The sequence below is a fragment of the Haliaeetus albicilla genome, chromosome 7, assembly GCF_947461875.1.
Source record: "Haliaeetus albicilla chromosome 7, bHalAlb1.1, whole genome shotgun sequence".
In the NCBI taxonomy this organism is placed as follows: domain Eukaryota; kingdom Metazoa; phylum Chordata; class Aves; order Accipitriformes; family Accipitridae; genus Haliaeetus; species Haliaeetus albicilla.
The window spans coordinates 38,632,092-38,648,119 of NC_091489.1; the positions used below are offsets into that span (position 1 = coordinate 38,632,092).

Below are 16,028 nucleotides of genomic sequence, written 5' to 3' on the forward strand. Positions count from 1 at the left end.
CCTCCTGCCGCCGCCCCGCCTCCTGCCGCCGCCCCGCCCCGGCCCGGCCCGCGCGCCCGCCCCCCCCGCCGCCCAGCACCTAGCCCGGCCGCAGCCCCGCCGCCCGGCGAGCCGTCCGTACGGCCCCGAAAGGAAGGATAACCGATTTTTGAGAGACTGGCAGGAAGTGTACTTTTTATTTTTGGTTGAAGAGGCCAAAATGGAGAACGAGATTCAGATGCACATTCACAGGCGTCCGCACCGGCTGGTCAGAGACTCCACTCGTGTTTTGCAGCAGCGGGAGCGTCCCACGGCCAAGGAGATGGAGGTTCACAACGAAGCCAGGCCGAGCACACAAGATATCGAGGAAGGAGGACAGTTACGATTAAATTCGCCCGTTTCGTTTTCGCCCAACCCTGTGCCGCCTCTGTGGTCCCTCAGCGGTTGTCACTCTGACTACAAGGTGCGCTAACACCTTCCCAGTCTCCTTTGCCATCACTGTTGCCATGTCTGAACTTTTTATTTTATAGCAAACTATATACAGCATCTTTTTGTCAAGTCTCAATTCACGGTTTTCAGACTCTGCTACAGAGCACGGAGAGAGATGGTGTTAACAAACAGTCTACGGAAAACAGACACCTTCGTACCTCCAAGCACAGAGCGTCCGCCTCCCCAAGTCTGTTCCACCTTCCCACAAATCCAAATGAGAACACACCTCTCGTCAGCTGAACTCACACCATTTCTTTAAGCTAGGGCCTCGTATGCAAAGACAACACCATCTCGGCTACATACGCTTCTGCATTAATCCCATTTATCTTCACCAGAGGTGTCACACAGAGTTTGTGTTCCAAGTTACTTCCTAAAGCTTATGATGTTTCTTTACTGCTTTCTCTCCACAGAAAAGTCACTTTGGTGACTTTTGTATTCAAACAGAGACAATTTGCGGTGGGCACACTGCCACCTTTAAACACATAAGAAAAGAAAAACAAGAACCAATTCACTAAGTTAGTAGCGGCAAAATCCCCAGACAGGAAAAAAAAAAATTTACATCTCTATCCCATTTTGTTGTCAGACTGTTTGTTGTGTTCCATTTACATCATGACTAACCAGGTCCATTATAAAAACAAGAAAGTAACCATGAAATAAATAGATGTTGACACTAGTGGGATTGCAGGGGTGTTATAACTCATCGTTTTTCCTGCTTTCTCCTCCAGCTTCTGTCGTCTTCTCTTTTTTGGACCCTGTGTAATGAAGTAAACTCAGTCACACACTGAAACAGTTTTTACAGCATACAAAGCAGCGTTGACAGTCCCTGACATTCATTCATTAAGTATTCCAGCAAATGCTCGGTCTATGGTACAGAAATTGGGGGAATGTTTTGGGTACTGATATTCGGCTCCAAAGAGCTGAAGACATTACTGCCCTCCACCTCTTTAACACTGCTGTCCTCACAATAGGAGTGGCAGAATAAACACGGGCTGGCACATAAGTTCTTTAACAAAGACAGGCTGACAGCTACAGGACTGGCTGTAAACTGCAGTGACGGAGGCATAAAGCAGCTGCTGAGGCAGGAGGCAGCGGTACATTAGAACGTCACGCTGAACAATGAAAATGTAGGAACAGCGAGGAACCAAAATTTTTGTCTTTCTCTTTGCAGAATTAACAATTGATCTGCAGTCAGAGGTTCTACCATCTTACTACCTCCTACAGCTACAAAGATGCAAAGAAGCACACAGCTTGCATTGTAGCTACCAAGTTCCAGACCATTCGTCAAGGATTTACCCACCGGAGTCCGATCCAGGCTCATCATCTATTGCTACTTTCTCAGCTGTAGGAGGTTCCTTGGCTGGGCCAATATCCTCAGGTTTGTCTGTGTCTAAAGCAGAAAGAAACAAAAGTTAAGGGAGAATACACAGGAGACTAGGTGTAGGGAGATGAGGTGACTAGTGGCAAGGTTTACCAACAAGCCAGATGTGGTGCCTCAGCAGGATTGTAATAATTCACTCCCACGGTGGATCTCTCTACAACCCTCAGAGAAGCACTGCAGAACTGCTCCTTATTTCTCACTGCCTCTGTCTGCCAGGCTTTACGTCCCTAGAAGCCCTGGAGATTCACTGCTTGCACGGGCAAGTCACCTTTGGAGCTGTGACTATGAGCAGGATCTCTTACTCAGGCCAGAGGAAGTGACAGGGAACTCTGCTGACAAACAGCCGTCTAGATTTAAAAGGACCAGGGCATGCAGAACCAGAGGATCTTAAGAACTTCAGAAAACTGCAAGTCTTAGTGTCCCAAGAGTTGTGGTTTTTTCCTGGCATCCATCTAAGCCACAAACCTTTCTCCTTAACAGCTCATTCTATTCCTTGATATAGGACACTACCTTGAATACCTAGCTCTGGACACCCGGAACTCATTGATGGCTTACCTTTCTTCTAAGGCAGGCAGCCAGCCAAAGAGACAGATACTGACTAACCATCCTAGGAAGTTTATAAATACTTTCTGTTCCTTCACAGAAAAAAAACCCAAACAAATTGTGGGGGGAAAAGGACACGGCCATCCGTAGATTTTCCCAGCTGACTTTGAAAATTAAGAGGAGGATCATTTAATTTTACAGTTAACTACTGTCTTCACATATTTAGCTCCCTGTCACTCAAGGCAGAGAGAGATGAGTGTGTGACACACAGTAATGATATACTAGGAGTTATACACACGCTCCCCACCTGCTCCTTACCTTCTTGTTTCCCCTCCGTGGGAGGGATAGTGTTCTCAGTCTCGGAGGTTGCTGTAGCATTCTTGCCTGAATCAGTTTTTGTGGTGTTCTTCTCCTTTTTGGGTTTGGGTTTTGCAAACTTGGCCTTATTCAAGAGATACTGCACTTCCCTGTCCAGGGCTGCTATCTTCAGCTCTACATCTTTTGACAGCAGGACAGGTTTCTCAGTAGGAGAGAGCTTGTTCTGTTCAGCCAGCGTCTCATTTTTCCAGATCTGTGGGATGGGAGGGAAGAGGTGCTTTTTGAATGCTTCTGGGTTCCAGGAACCACTGCTCCCTGCTACATTTCCACCAGCTTCTTAGTTACCAGACATAGGACAAAACAAAGAAACAAAATCCTCAAAACCCAGTGGCTGCTTCTAAAAACTGCATGCAGCCAGGTTACTGGGCTACACCACCACTCCTGGAGACAACTCTCCACACGCAACACAAGAAGCATCGTCCCCCACAAAGCAGTCTGGGGTCAAGGTGGGCATTAGAAAACACTGAAACACACAAAAGGTCTGCTGGTGGCATGGAAACAAAACAGGCACACTCTATTCCATGACCTTGAGTGCAAGTACACGACAGGAAACGCAACCCAAAACGGCCACCTTCACCCTCCCCCAGAATCATTTGATCCTTTATTACCGTTGTTTCATTGATGGCTTTTTCCAGCGTACCCAGTTCCACTTCTGTGAATATCTGGTCAGACTCTGGAATCATTCGGGCTCCCCTTAAAGATAAGAAGAAAGTTTATTTTTGTTAAACCAAACAGACTATACATGGGTAACTCGGTGTTTACTACTCCGGTAATCGCAATAATAAATGGTCACTGCACATCACCAACCAATTAGTACATTTTGCACCCATGTCTCTTACATCTGCAGGAAACAGAGTCCTAAAATCAACCTCTGGATGCTAAGAATGGAATACAGAGCCAACAAAGGCAGCTATCAAGAGAGCAGAAAAACAGGGAAGATAAAAAAGGTGAGGCCATAGGACCACGAGGGAGAAATCTGCTTAAAAACAGTGCGTACAGTGTTGGACACGTCCTGTCCCCCCAGTTTAAACAGAGCTTGCGTGCTTTTGTTAACGTGTTCTGCAGAACCAAGCACAAGGAAGCAGGCTTTTGGTCTTCTTTCCTCAAGAAGTGCTAGTCACTTTCAGACCACAATACAATTTGGTCAAGTTCTGTTGACACCTCTTATGTTACCAGCTGCACAACTCTCCTTCCCAACAGCTTGCTCTTACTTGAGAAAGATGGTTGAGTGGTTGAGCAGACTCTCCAGGGCAGCCAGGCGTTCCGGCCACTTTCTCCTTTCCTCAACACGGAAGAAAAGGTTTCTACAAAGCTTTTTCAGCTCTGAAAGCTTGTCTTTCAACTCCTGCAAATGGGGAAAAGGCAAAAGGAGACAAATTAGTTTGCCCACTATCTAACATTGTAAGCCTCAGAAGTTAAACCTGCAGTTTTTGTCATTTTCTCTATCGAATAGGCTATTTCAGTACAGCAAAAAAAGCCACACAACTAAACTTTATGTGGAATCAACAGGTTACTGCTGGAGCTGTTGAAGACGCATCCGTGGCTGGAAGAACAACTTCATACTATGTTCTGTTCACAGTGCACCAAGGAAGCAAGGAACTTCCGAGAGTCAGGTTATAAAGGATCAGGATGGATCAATACTCTATCAGCCTGTGTGGCAATTTCTATGGCAGTTACAGCAGACTGGTATCCTGACTACACACAGCAGTACCTTGGTTGTGGCTGCATAGCCCTCCTCCTCCATCCAACTGGAAGCCTCGCTAAGCTTTCTGGAAATTTCTTCTCTTTGCTCCTCCGTTGAGACAAACTGATACTCCTCTTGGTAAAGCTTGTCCTGAAAAGAACAAAGCAAGCACTCCTGTCAAACACCACTGAGCAGGGAAGCATAAAACAACCAGGCCACCCACCTGCAACCAGGGTGGACTGTGAACTCCTGGGGTGCTGCCTGCACTGGCCAGGAGATTCTCATGCAACCCTCCCAAATCTGAGCTCCTGCTCCTAGCACTGTCAGGAGCATGATGGTAATACACCAGGTATATAGACACATGCGCACACCAGGTGTATGATGGTAAAGCTGCAACAACCAGAATCTCACACACACTTAACATTAATTGCCTCTTCTGTACAAGATTACTTGAGAAGCTGTAGCTACTTTCCAGCCCGAGTGCAATTGTTCCAAAACACATGGGTAAGTGCACATAAGGGATACTGGAAACCCAAAGTTTAGCGTATTAGACACACTGAAGGAAAGCATTCATTCTGTGTTGAGAAAACCTCCCGAGTCCACATGGCCTTGGGAGGCCTAATGGTAGCAGAAACAGTGACTGAAAGATGAGACCTGGGCTCTTCAAATCAGCTTCCCCCAGCTCAAGCAACTCCCCCACATTCAGATCAGCCAAGCTGCACTTCTACCTGCCTTCCAGGAATTCTCTTTTCTTTATAGCCCTCTCTTACCTGGGTCTCAAAGATGAATGACTCCAAGCTGTTTGCTGACTTTTCTCTTTCCTGTTTCTCTAGATCTCTGACTGTCAAGTCTTGGAGTCTAACGTGCAAAGAGAACAGAAATCAAAGGTAGCAAGTGCCTTTAGATGAGCACTACATCACATACATCAGCTTCTGAGGATAGCAGTACTATGTGAGCTATCACCATTCCAAAGCAATTCACTTCCTTTATTTAGAGCTTTACCCTAGCAGAGCCCTTTCAAACATACTTTTTCATTGAGCTCTTTAGTTCATCCTCCAGCAAGTCAGGCACATCGTTTACATCCAGTTCCATGGTGATCTCATGGACAAGCTTCTGCTTCTTGGGTGCTTTAATCTTCTTCTCTTCCTCCGTTTTGGTAACTGTGCTGTCACCAGAACTTTTAGACAGTTCTTCCTCTTTCACAGTTTCTCTGTTTTCTTTGGGATCCTGTAAAAGACAAAGTATATTCTCAGGCAAGGGAACGTATTTGCAGATTTTGCAACTTTTCCAAGGCAGGGCACTCACAGGGAAAGAAGAATTCCACTGAGCACTGTGGGAATTTTATTAGTTTCAGAAATACTCCTCAGACACCAAAATCACAGTCCCGTTCCTTCAACCTGATGCTCACCTGAGACTCTAATTTCTCGCCTTCTTCCTTCTTCTGTGACTCTGCTTTTGGAGGGGCAGTTTCTGCCTGACCCGGAGACTGCTCTTTCTCTTCTCCCTGCTCGTCACCGGCATCTTCTGCACTGCTTTTGTGGTCTTGCTTCTCCCCCTGCTCTTCTTTACCCGTTTCTGCTAGGCTCTCTTCTTCTTCCTGGTCACCACAGGCAAGTAAAGGGGAAACCAAAATGGTGTTTTTAACACAGGAATTCCATCCAAATCTTTTACAGGACAGATAATCCTCTGCAAAAAATGTACACGTGAAAAACAGCACTCACAGGGACTGCAGCCATTAGTGAGGGACTGTGCTGAGCTAGAATAGGAATTAAGAGTTACTTCAGTGCAGAACATGACTCCGTGACCAGGAGCTTTCATCTCACTAGAAAGAAACCTCGTCACTACTGCCAGCGTAACGGCAGCTGTCCCTTTATGGCCCAGGAGGAAGCAAGGAGCCTGCCAGACAGCTGCACAGACAACACACAGGCAGAAGCCTACTCACAGAGCACACAGGACAATTTAGAAACAAAAGACTTCCCCACAAACAAGTCCTTTAACACTAGTCTGCCACTGCTGAACTTGCCAGCAAAAGAGCATAAGTTTCTTCAAACACACACCACACGAAACTCAAAGGAATAAAGCACTTTGTGACAACATTTGAAATCCTGACATGCTGCCAGACACCTTTAATTCTGCTCACACAAATCGCTGCCTCTTTAGCAGCCATAGCAAGACCCAGGGGCTCCCTCCCACTAGCAATTACCCTTGGGCTCACCTGAACCGAGTCTGTCAGGTTCTCTCCAGTCTCTGGCACAGGACCACCACCCCCAAACAGGCTTGAGATGGTATTACCAAGTTCTGTCGATGGGAGACAAAAAAATCCAGAATATTGTGTATCCAAGGGAGGGAGAAAGTAATCTTCAGCTCTCGATTCTTCCCCTCGCAACCATAATGATCCCCAAGGAGGTCCCTTTGCGGTGTAGGTTAGCTACGTACACTGCAGGAAAACTCTTCTTTCCCTGACCTCACGCTGTTGTTTTTGCATGCACAGACAAGCTGGGGCCTCTACCCCTACTGGAATATGACCTGAAATTTGTAACTTTAACTAAAAAGCTTCAAGCTTCAACCTGTGGCTGCATTAGCTGTCCCTGCATCTCCCCTTCACCTCTACACATACAGATTTCCAGCTGCTCTCTGTAGGGAAGTCTGTGCTCTAAAACCTGAGCAATGCAAAGCACAGATCAGGGCACCCCAACCTAGACAACCAGACAGGAGAACACTGCGGGGCTGTGGATGCAGGACTTCCCTTCAGGGCAGACCTCCAGAACTGATCTGCTGTGGCTGAACAACCAGAAAGCTACTTTTATTTTTCAAGTTGCAACGCATGCCATAGTCACCTTAGGAGCATATGACATTTCAGAGCTCTTTGCAGCACCCAGAAGCCACTCACAAAAGGCTTTTAGGTATTTTGGAGCCGTATGCACAATCAGAGGCTATAGCTAACCGTTTAACTTCCATACCCCAAAACAAGGGTGCTTGCTCCGCTCAAAGCAATGATATGTTTTAGTCATCCCAGCTACTGCAGGTAAAACACAACGACTAGTATGAATATCAAAGCTCAGCATTTACTTGTCAGTGTTGACTCCTCCTCCAGCTTGTCTTCCACCAAGGTCTCAAACACAGATTCCACCTTGGAGAGGGGAGCAGAGAATTAGTTTTAAGCAGGGACCATCCATAACAGAGACAGGGACAGAACTGGAAAATACATAGGCTGACAAACTTCACAACAGGGTGGTGCTTACCCGGTCAAGACTTAGTACTCCACTCTCATCCATGTTGAAGTGAGCTTTGATGCCTTTGGATTCATAATCTGAGTGCTTCTTGAAACTGTCCCCAACTCCCTTTAGCCTCACAGTAGTGAGATTGAGAGAACCAAAAATCCTGATGACACAGCAACAAAAGCAGAGAGAAAACTTAAGATAACAATGCTGCAGAACAGCTAACCACTTCTCACAGCCATGTTTACAGCGATGGACAACTGCACAGAGCAAAGAACCAGCACGGTTTGGTTTGCCTAAGCGCATAAAACTCTGAGAACAGATCTGCAAATATGCACTGGTGGCCAGTCAGATTTGTAGGCCTGCCTGCCAAAAAAATTTTCCAGCTAGGCATATTGCAATGCCATGGAGCTGTCTGCTCAGACGCTGGGCTCGACTCACCGCATGTCATCCTGGTTCAGGAAAGACAGATCTCCATAGTTGACATAGAACTCAAAGTCATCTGTGTAGCGGTTGAAAGTGATAACTTTGCGCTGTGGGTAAGGTGCCATGCGCTGGAACAAAATTCTCTTGTTATGCTTTAAACTCTTGGATTTATCATCCTCCTCAACTTCACGAGTAAACTCCACCTGCATCACAAACAGAACATATGACTCGGCAACTGCAAACTCCCTCTACAGCATTTCATGTCACGTTTCTGCAATGTTTGGCTGCTCTACCTTGTGCAAAACTTGGGGGTCAGGTAAGTATTTCTCAACAGATGTTTCTATGTGCCTGGCTTCTTAGATATAATAGCACTTCTACAATACGGAAGATTTTCTCCCAGCGCAGCCCCATTTGCCTGTACCTTGCACAAGAGGAAGAAAGCCAATGATTACCTGGATAGGAAACACAGCGGCATCCCGAACAACGAAAGGCTTCACCTTAAAGGCTTTGCTCAGAGCAGCTGCCTGGTAGACTGCACCCATAGCAGCAGCCTCGTCGGCATTGATATTCTTGCCCAGTTCTTCTCTATGAAGTGAAAAGCAACAGATGTCAGCTTTGCAGCCGCTGCCATAAACAGCAACTTGTCAATAGGAGACAGACTAGAAGGGGGCCTCACATACTCACTTGCCCACAGCTTTCAGCAAAACCTCCTGCACTTTGGGGACCCGTGTGGCACCGCCAACTAGAATCACCTGGTCAATTCCATCCTAGGGATTGGAAACAGTCACCTTGTCTTGAGAAAGCAATTTTGGAAAGCTAAGTTCAGGGCTTCCTTAAGCTCCTTCCCCAGTCACCACGCACTGGTGTGGTGCTCTGAGAACACCCATGCTACGTCCTGCCATCCCAGTGCAGGTCAGTGCCTGACAGATCTCAGACAGGCTGACACAAGCCTTGCCAACATGAGGAACCTGGAGTCAGGTTTGTCAAAGAGGGACAACGTGACCACTGCTTCAAGTCACCTGAAACATGGGACTTGATTCAAAATTAGACAGACTACAGTTTAAGGCCAGAGGAGCCAGTTATTCGGACAGCAAGGTGGACCAGAACAGATGGAAACACAGACTCCAAGAGGTGACTCAGTGTCTTGCATTGACTACCAGAGCCAAAAGATGCTCAAGAGTGTCCTGGCACCCTGGCAAGCGAGCATTTAACAATGCAGTAAGTCTCTCCAAAGGACTGCATCACGTTTGGCCCAACTGTGGTCCACAACAGGGCTTCTAAAGGGAGTGCTCAAAGGAGAAGCCTGAACAGCAATAATGCTGTTTCCAGGCTCTTTGAGATAAAACTTCAGAAGAGCAATCAGAACCAGCATCCGAGACAAAGAAAGGAAAGATCAGTGTTTCAAACCTCCAGCCCAAGAGTAAAGTTTTTTAAGAGAAAGAAACGCCTCCTCCAAGTCCTTTGTTTCTGGTGGATAGCGCAGGGAGCCATGACAGGCTCCTGCTCGACACCGCAGCAAGTAACCTCACTGCAGCAGCGACACTACTCTATTACGACAGCAGGCATCTGTACCTCTCAGCAGTGCCAGTAACGCAACCACCAATGCTGCACAACAGCAGCTCTGTACATAAAAACTTCAGGCTTGTTAACGCATTCCTAAACCTACCATGTTCATCTCTGCGCTGCTCAGAGCCTGTTGCACAGGTCCTGGGACTCGCTGGAACAAGTCAGAGCACAAATCCTCAAATTCTTGCCTTGAGACCTTGGCCTTGAAGTCGATGTCATCTAGTAGCCCCTCGATCTGTCCAGAAAAAAAACCCACCAGAATTAAGTTATTTGTGGAGCATTCTCCAAGCAAAATCTTTGCCTGACTTCCCACAGTGTGCAAAACGTTCCAGCTTTCTCAAGGCACTAGGACCTGACTGCGCTCATCTGAACCCTGCCATTGCTAAGGTGACGAGAAGATGGAATGCGGCTAAAACAGACAGCTTCTCTCAGCAAAAGTTTATTTACCAAGCTTCACGTGACTAGCTCTCATCCAATCCACTCATTTAATTACCAGCGGTACTAAGTGGGCACAAGTTGAGAGTGCCGCCACCACCTCTGGAACACCAGGAGCAATGCTCTTCAGCATGCTGATGCTGCAGAGGGACAGTGTTCCTACGCAGCTGTCCTTAACCCGCCCCGCCCTCAGACCTAGAAAAGCTGGAAAGCCTATGACAGAAGGTCAGACCTGTGCCATGTGGTCAGCATTTGCGCTCAGGACAGTTTTCAGGCGGTTGGCCTCCTTCAGTAGTTTGGCCATGGCCCGGGGATTCTTTCGGACATCTTTGGAAGGGTGCTGATCATTAAAGAGTTTTGCCAAATGGTCCCGGAGACGAAGCTCCATCTCTAAACCTCCAAGAGTACGGTCAAACCTGAGCAAAAGAACAAACAGAGATGTAACAACTTAAAATGAGTTGAAATATAAACAAACTTCATGTATTATTTCACAAATGTGCAGAGCAGCAAGTGGTCAAAAGTAGCTGCAGTATTACAAGCTGTGATTGACTGTGAAAGAACAGTTGTTCCAAAAATAACACATTATAATGAAACAAAGAAAAGAAAGATTCATCACCACAATAGCCTCTGAGCAGGAAACTTCAATATGTTTACGGTAAAGGCCTTATCGCCAAGCATGGCAAACTGCTGAGAAGCCAAAGAATAACTGTCTCAGCTCCCAGGTATTTTCTTGGAAACAGGAGTATAAATGTTTTGGATTTAAAATTGCTGGGCTGGCAATTCACAGCACCCCCCTTCTTATTTGGCAAACACGCTGCATTTTCATTGCTCTCTAGAAGGGTATTCTGCTTTTTCAAGCTGACACGCTCTACTTCTGTAAGATTATAGGAAACTGAATTACACTAAAATGGCTTGAAGCTATAAAAAAAGCAAGCCCAAAGCAAATTAAGTGTACTGGTTGCCTCCTGGGTTCCTGGACGTTCTCAGTTACCTTCTGCACAAGATGGTGACACCAGAATTATTACTAATTGGAGCCTTCTTGCTCCAAACGTTTCCCACTCTGCCATCCAAATTACTGTGCTGAAGCCTCACTGCAGAATTCCACATTTAGAAGAGACTGTGAAACAAATGGTTTCTTTCCTGAGACCTGTGGGTTTTGTGCAACTCATGTTGAATTCTTACCCAATGCCCTGGATCTGCAATTGAGGTTGGGTTCCCGAGTCCTTAGTTTTCACTGTCTGATACGTAACAATAGTACAAACGGTGCTTCCTGCTCCCATGTCGTAAAACATGATATTCTGAAAAGAGAAGCTGGGACGGTGAAGCAGAAACACCTGGATATCCCCCACGAGTAAGGAAAGAACTCACTGCTGTCTGAGCTCGATACAGGCCAAGACTATCTGCTCCCTAGCCTGGCTTTATACCGTAATGACAGGACTCATACTTTGATCAAACACAGGAGATGTTCGGGGTCACGCTTGACACAAGCGGACAAGAAAACTTTTTTTCATCCATTTCACAGATCAGAAAAAAAAGCTTTCCTCTTTAAAAGTTTCTTCAACATCAGGAAAATCAAGTATTTCGGAGTCTGGCTTTCAATACCTTAGGAAATCACTGCTGTTATTCCCCCCCCACTGTTGATGGGCAAGGAACAAACACAGGTTTACAAAATGGGAACTCCCAGCCACCTGCCCTCACTCCAGAAGCTTTCCGGCTTCACCACATATTCACGTAGGGGTTTCGTCTCTTCCTCTTTTTGATGAACACATGAGAACAGAGGAGACTGGCTGACTAGCAGAGTCCAATTCCTCACAGTTAAGTCCTTGTGATTTTATCTCCAGCACTTTCTCCCCCACATGCAGGCACTTGCACGAGACTCTCCACGTCTCCCAACTGCACCTACCTGTGCGGTGGCATTGATGTCTTTCCTCCTAAAAACTCCATAGTTCAATGCTACAGCAGTGTTGTCATTGATCAGCTGCAGCACCTTCAAGTCGGCCATGCGAGCGGCATGCAGAACTGCTCTCCTCTCCGCCTGGTTGAAATAGGCAGGAACAGTGATCACCGCGTCCTTGATGGGCTGCTCTGAAAGAGTTGCAGGGAACATGTTTTTCCATCAGTGTAGCCATGTGCAAAGACTCGTTATAACGGGGTGATGGTAGCAAAGCCAAAGAATCCATGATAAAGACTCATACAGAATGCAATCCTGAAGCAGCATCAGCAGCCAGAATCATTAGGGATGAATCTCACTGTGTCTCATTGAAACCAAGCAGATTTTGCAGATTCTTGCAAAGCCATGTATCTACTGACCTCTCTTTCACATGTTAGGATGACTTAGATTTCAACAAATATTATCTTCATAGAGCCTTACTTTATCACTGGATTACATTCACTCTCCAGAGTCAAAAGTCTTTTGACTGGCTTTAGTATTACTAACCAAACAACACACAGCCTCCTAGTTACGATCCAAGTCAAACACATCAATGAAATTCACCCAATTTTCATTACTGTGGTATTTCACTAGCAACACAGCATAGCAAATGCATGACAGTCTCTTATCTGTTAGCAAGTTTCACAACAGAGGGCAGTTTTTGCTCTTTCCTTGTAGTTCAGCTCCAGCAGCAAGTCTTCATCTAGACCAGTTACAATGCAGACTTTAACAGAGTCACTTCCACCTTCCCCTGCAGTTACCCATCAACGTGCTTCTGCTCTAGTCACATGTGTCACTGAGAAAACGCTTTACTCTCTTTCTCCAGAGATTGCCTGTAAGGCTCCTTCACTGCAAGGTTGGGTGGGATCTGGGGTGCCTGCCCCCAAGAATAGGATTAAGACCCCAAACTCGCATCATATTAGAAACAAATGACAATTTGATAGCCACTAAGTCTTGCTTAAAACCTACAGCCGAAAAGACCCAACGTCCTGTTTCTAAAAATCCGTGGGTTTTCAAACACCTTTAGTCTCTGCTCAAATCCTATAATATACAAACACATGCACGCACAGACACTATAAGAAACAGCTAAATCCTTCCAACCTGCAAACTCCTCAGCCAGACCACGTGAATAGTTCAGGACCATCCCCAGCATCTCCTCTGGAGAATATTGTATCGTTCTACAAGAAACAGACAGGAAAGAAAATTACAGCAACAACAGAGTCAGCTGTAGGAGCCTGGTAGCCAAAGTCCCATCCACAAGGAACCCAGAAGCAGCCACTTACCGGGATAGCTTGAAGATAACAGTCTGCCTCTTCTCATCCTTCACCAGTTCATGCTCTGGGAATCGGGCCTGGTACAGCGCCACGTGGGGGTTATCGATACGCTTGCCCAGCAGATCCTGAAAGTATCTGAATGCCACCTTGGGGGTCCTTATGGACTGCGGAAAGAAAAAGCACATCACCCAGCTGCATTTCTTCGGCTTTGCTGTTGTCAAACAAACCTGTCCTGAGCTACGCGGCGAACAACTTTTGCTATGGGAGGTAGGAGCACAAGACCAGCACACAAAGCGCCAGTACAGAAAGCCAGTAATGCACCAAGGAGATGAGAAGAAAGAAATAAAGCTTCCTAGCTCGGACATTTATCATGAAGGACCCAGCAGCGGGAACATATATCTTGCGCACAGAAACTGCAGTTGGCGCAGTGAGTAACAAGAACTCTTACCATTCCTAGTGCGCTGTCACCAAAGAGACGCTCGTTCTCCTTCAAAGAAACAGCCACAGGTGTTTTCCTTCGTGACTCCCTGTGTAGAAAGAGAGGAATAAACTAGTCGAAACAGGTGAACAGTTTCCTAGTGAGAAAAGGCGCTGTTTTCATTCCAGAGAGACTAAGGGAAGGTGCTTGGATACCACCTACAGAGATGAAGGCCAGCCTCCCCTCCATTCATCTGAAGGGCTGTGACAGCAGCACCTCCTTTCAGAGCTTTCATACCTCCCGATGCTCCTCGTGACACAGGCAAATAATGGGCTTTACCGAAACACGGACAGACATCTTTCAAATTCACAGTTGAAGCTGTGGTGAGCGGATTGTTATTTTTCCCATAAGACAAGAGAACTTAACAAGAGGTGATGCATTTCTGCTCCAATTCAAGCATTAGCACACCAAGGTGAGTATTTCACTACGATAACTACGAAATGACTTAAAGCTGTCCACTATGCTCAGCGCACGCTACCCACGTCCAAATGTCTTGTAACACATTGTCAATCCTCTATCATAAGGCTACAATAAAATGAATTGCCATGAAGAAGAAAGGCTCACAAATAGCTTTCTAGAATGTGCTGCTTCGTACTTAGACAAGACTTGCTTTACTTTTGCTTTCCTCCGCTAGCGAGCAAGGCGAGACAGTTCCCTCATTCCACCAACGACTGCCAAGTTTCAGGGAGCTGGGTGAAAAATCCATTTATCTCCAGTCTCTCAGTCTAGACTCCCAGAAAATGAGGATGGTCCTGACCGTACATCCTCTCCCAACTGCAGGTTTTTCATTCAGTGTCTCGGGGACGGGCCGCAGCCACAGCAGCCAAGTGCTTCACAAGCAAGTATGGGTTTCTGAACAGTTGCAGGAAAACAAACCTGCCTCTGAGGTCCCTTTAGAGAACTGAGAATCTTACTTCTTCTTACCTGGATAGGCAAGAACGCGCTACTGTGGCCTTTCACATTTGAACCGCAACGTGCCCTTAATCACACAGGCTTTCAGCTGCTTGCTCGCAAGGCCCCCAAAGCGCACCCAAGCACCCCTAAGGCAGGGTTCGAAGCTGCACTGCTGCCCTGCGCGGTGCTCGGCAGCTGCTCACCCGTGGCAGGAAGCAAGGCAGAAAACGCTGAGTTAGAGGATGAGCGCGTTCGTTCCCCTCACGACGGGGGAACAGCGTTCGTTCAGCCCTGGGCACCCCAAATCCCTGCCTCCAGACGGCACTTGCGGTGATGTTCCAAGCCGCGGTAAGAGGGAGGGAAGCCCCCCGCGGTACGTCTGCGGTATCAGCGCGGGGACGGGCTGGAGGGGCAGCCGCTTACTTGTTTAAGACGATCTCCATCGGCACCCCGGGTTTCACGATGGCGATCTTCATCGACTCGCTGCCCACGTCCACCGACATCACCGCCACGGACCCTGCAGCACGGGAGGGGAGAGAAAAAGCCGCCGGTGAGAAGCCAGGCGGCACCAGGCCAAGCTTCTTCCCGGCCCCGGGCGGCCCCGGACGGCCCGTAAAGCCGGACGGGTCGTGGGGAGGGAAGGGCGGCGGGAGGGGGGGCAGGGCGGCCCGCTCACAGCCCCGCGCCTTCCCCGACAGCCGCCGGCACCGGGCCCGGGGGCCCCGCCGCCCCACGTACCCGCGCCGGGCAGGCGGCAGGAGAGCAGCAGCCAGGCCAGCAGCCAGCAGGGCACCAGCACCATCCCCGCCGCCATCTCGTCCCGGCCCGACCCGGCGCGGCGCGGCCCGGCCCGCCGGCAGGTGCTGCAAGCGGCGGCCCCGGCGTCTCGCGCAACCCCCGGCCCGGACGCGGCGCCAGCTCATTGGCGCGGCCGCCGGCGCCGGGACCCCGCGCGCCAATCCCGGCGGCCCGCGCGACCCCATTGGGCCACGTCGGGGGAAGCCGGAAGCGGCCACGACGAGAGCTTCGGTCCCATTGGCCGGGAGCGCCGGGGCGGGGCAGCGGGAGAAGGTCGGTGGGGCGCGCGCCGTGGGGCGTCATGCGCGCGCGTGCGCGGTGGCGTCGCGCGCGAGCGCGCGCCGGCCAGGCAACAGAGCCACGTGCGGCCCGACTGCTTTGCGCGGGCGCCCCCTGGCGGCCGAGATGCACCTCGCCGCCACCGGGCCCCGCCTCTGCTCCCGGGCCCGGCCCCTGATCCGGGCCCCGCCTCCCTCCCCGGCCCCGCCTCTGCTCCTGGCCCCGCCCCACCCGCCGGAGCCCCCCAGTCCCGTCCCCGTGTCCCCAGTTCCCTTCCCT

At 48.6% G+C, this 16,028-nt stretch overlaps 1 protein-coding gene across 2 annotated transcripts; it reads right to left on the minus strand.

The window, feature by feature from the left end:
* Nucleotides 1–157: 157 nt before the first annotated feature.
* On the minus strand, nt 158–15,583 carry HYOU1 (hypoxia up-regulated 1). 2 transcript variants are annotated; one of them, XM_069787823.1, is made up of 24 exons: nt 15,411–15,583; nt 15,096–15,189; nt 13,749–13,827; nt 13,310–13,464; nt 13,128–13,204; nt 12,000–12,181; nt 11,279–11,394; nt 10,329–10,512; nt 9,762–9,896; nt 8,780–8,862; nt 8,548–8,680; nt 8,111–8,298; nt 7,694–7,832; nt 7,521–7,581; nt 6,667–6,749; nt 5,860–6,048; nt 5,479–5,678; nt 5,222–5,309; nt 4,479–4,601; nt 3,979–4,112; nt 3,376–3,460; nt 2,708–2,960; nt 1,766–1,855; nt 158–1,220 (listed from the first exon to the last, which is right to left on the minus strand). In XM_069787823.1, the coding sequence occupies exons 1-24, from the start codon at nt 15,484–15,486 to the stop codon at nt 1,159–1,161; spliced, it is 3,009 nt and encodes a 1,002-aa protein (XP_069643924.1). In that variant the 5' UTR covers nt 15,487–15,583; the 3' UTR covers nt 158–1,158. The 2 variants fall into 2 exon arrangements, with proteins under 2 accessions (XP_069643924.1, XP_069643925.1); XM_069787824.1 differs by having other exon boundaries at nt 1,766–1,849; nt 15,411–15,582.
* Between the last annotated feature and the right edge of the window lie 445 nt (nt 15,584–16,028).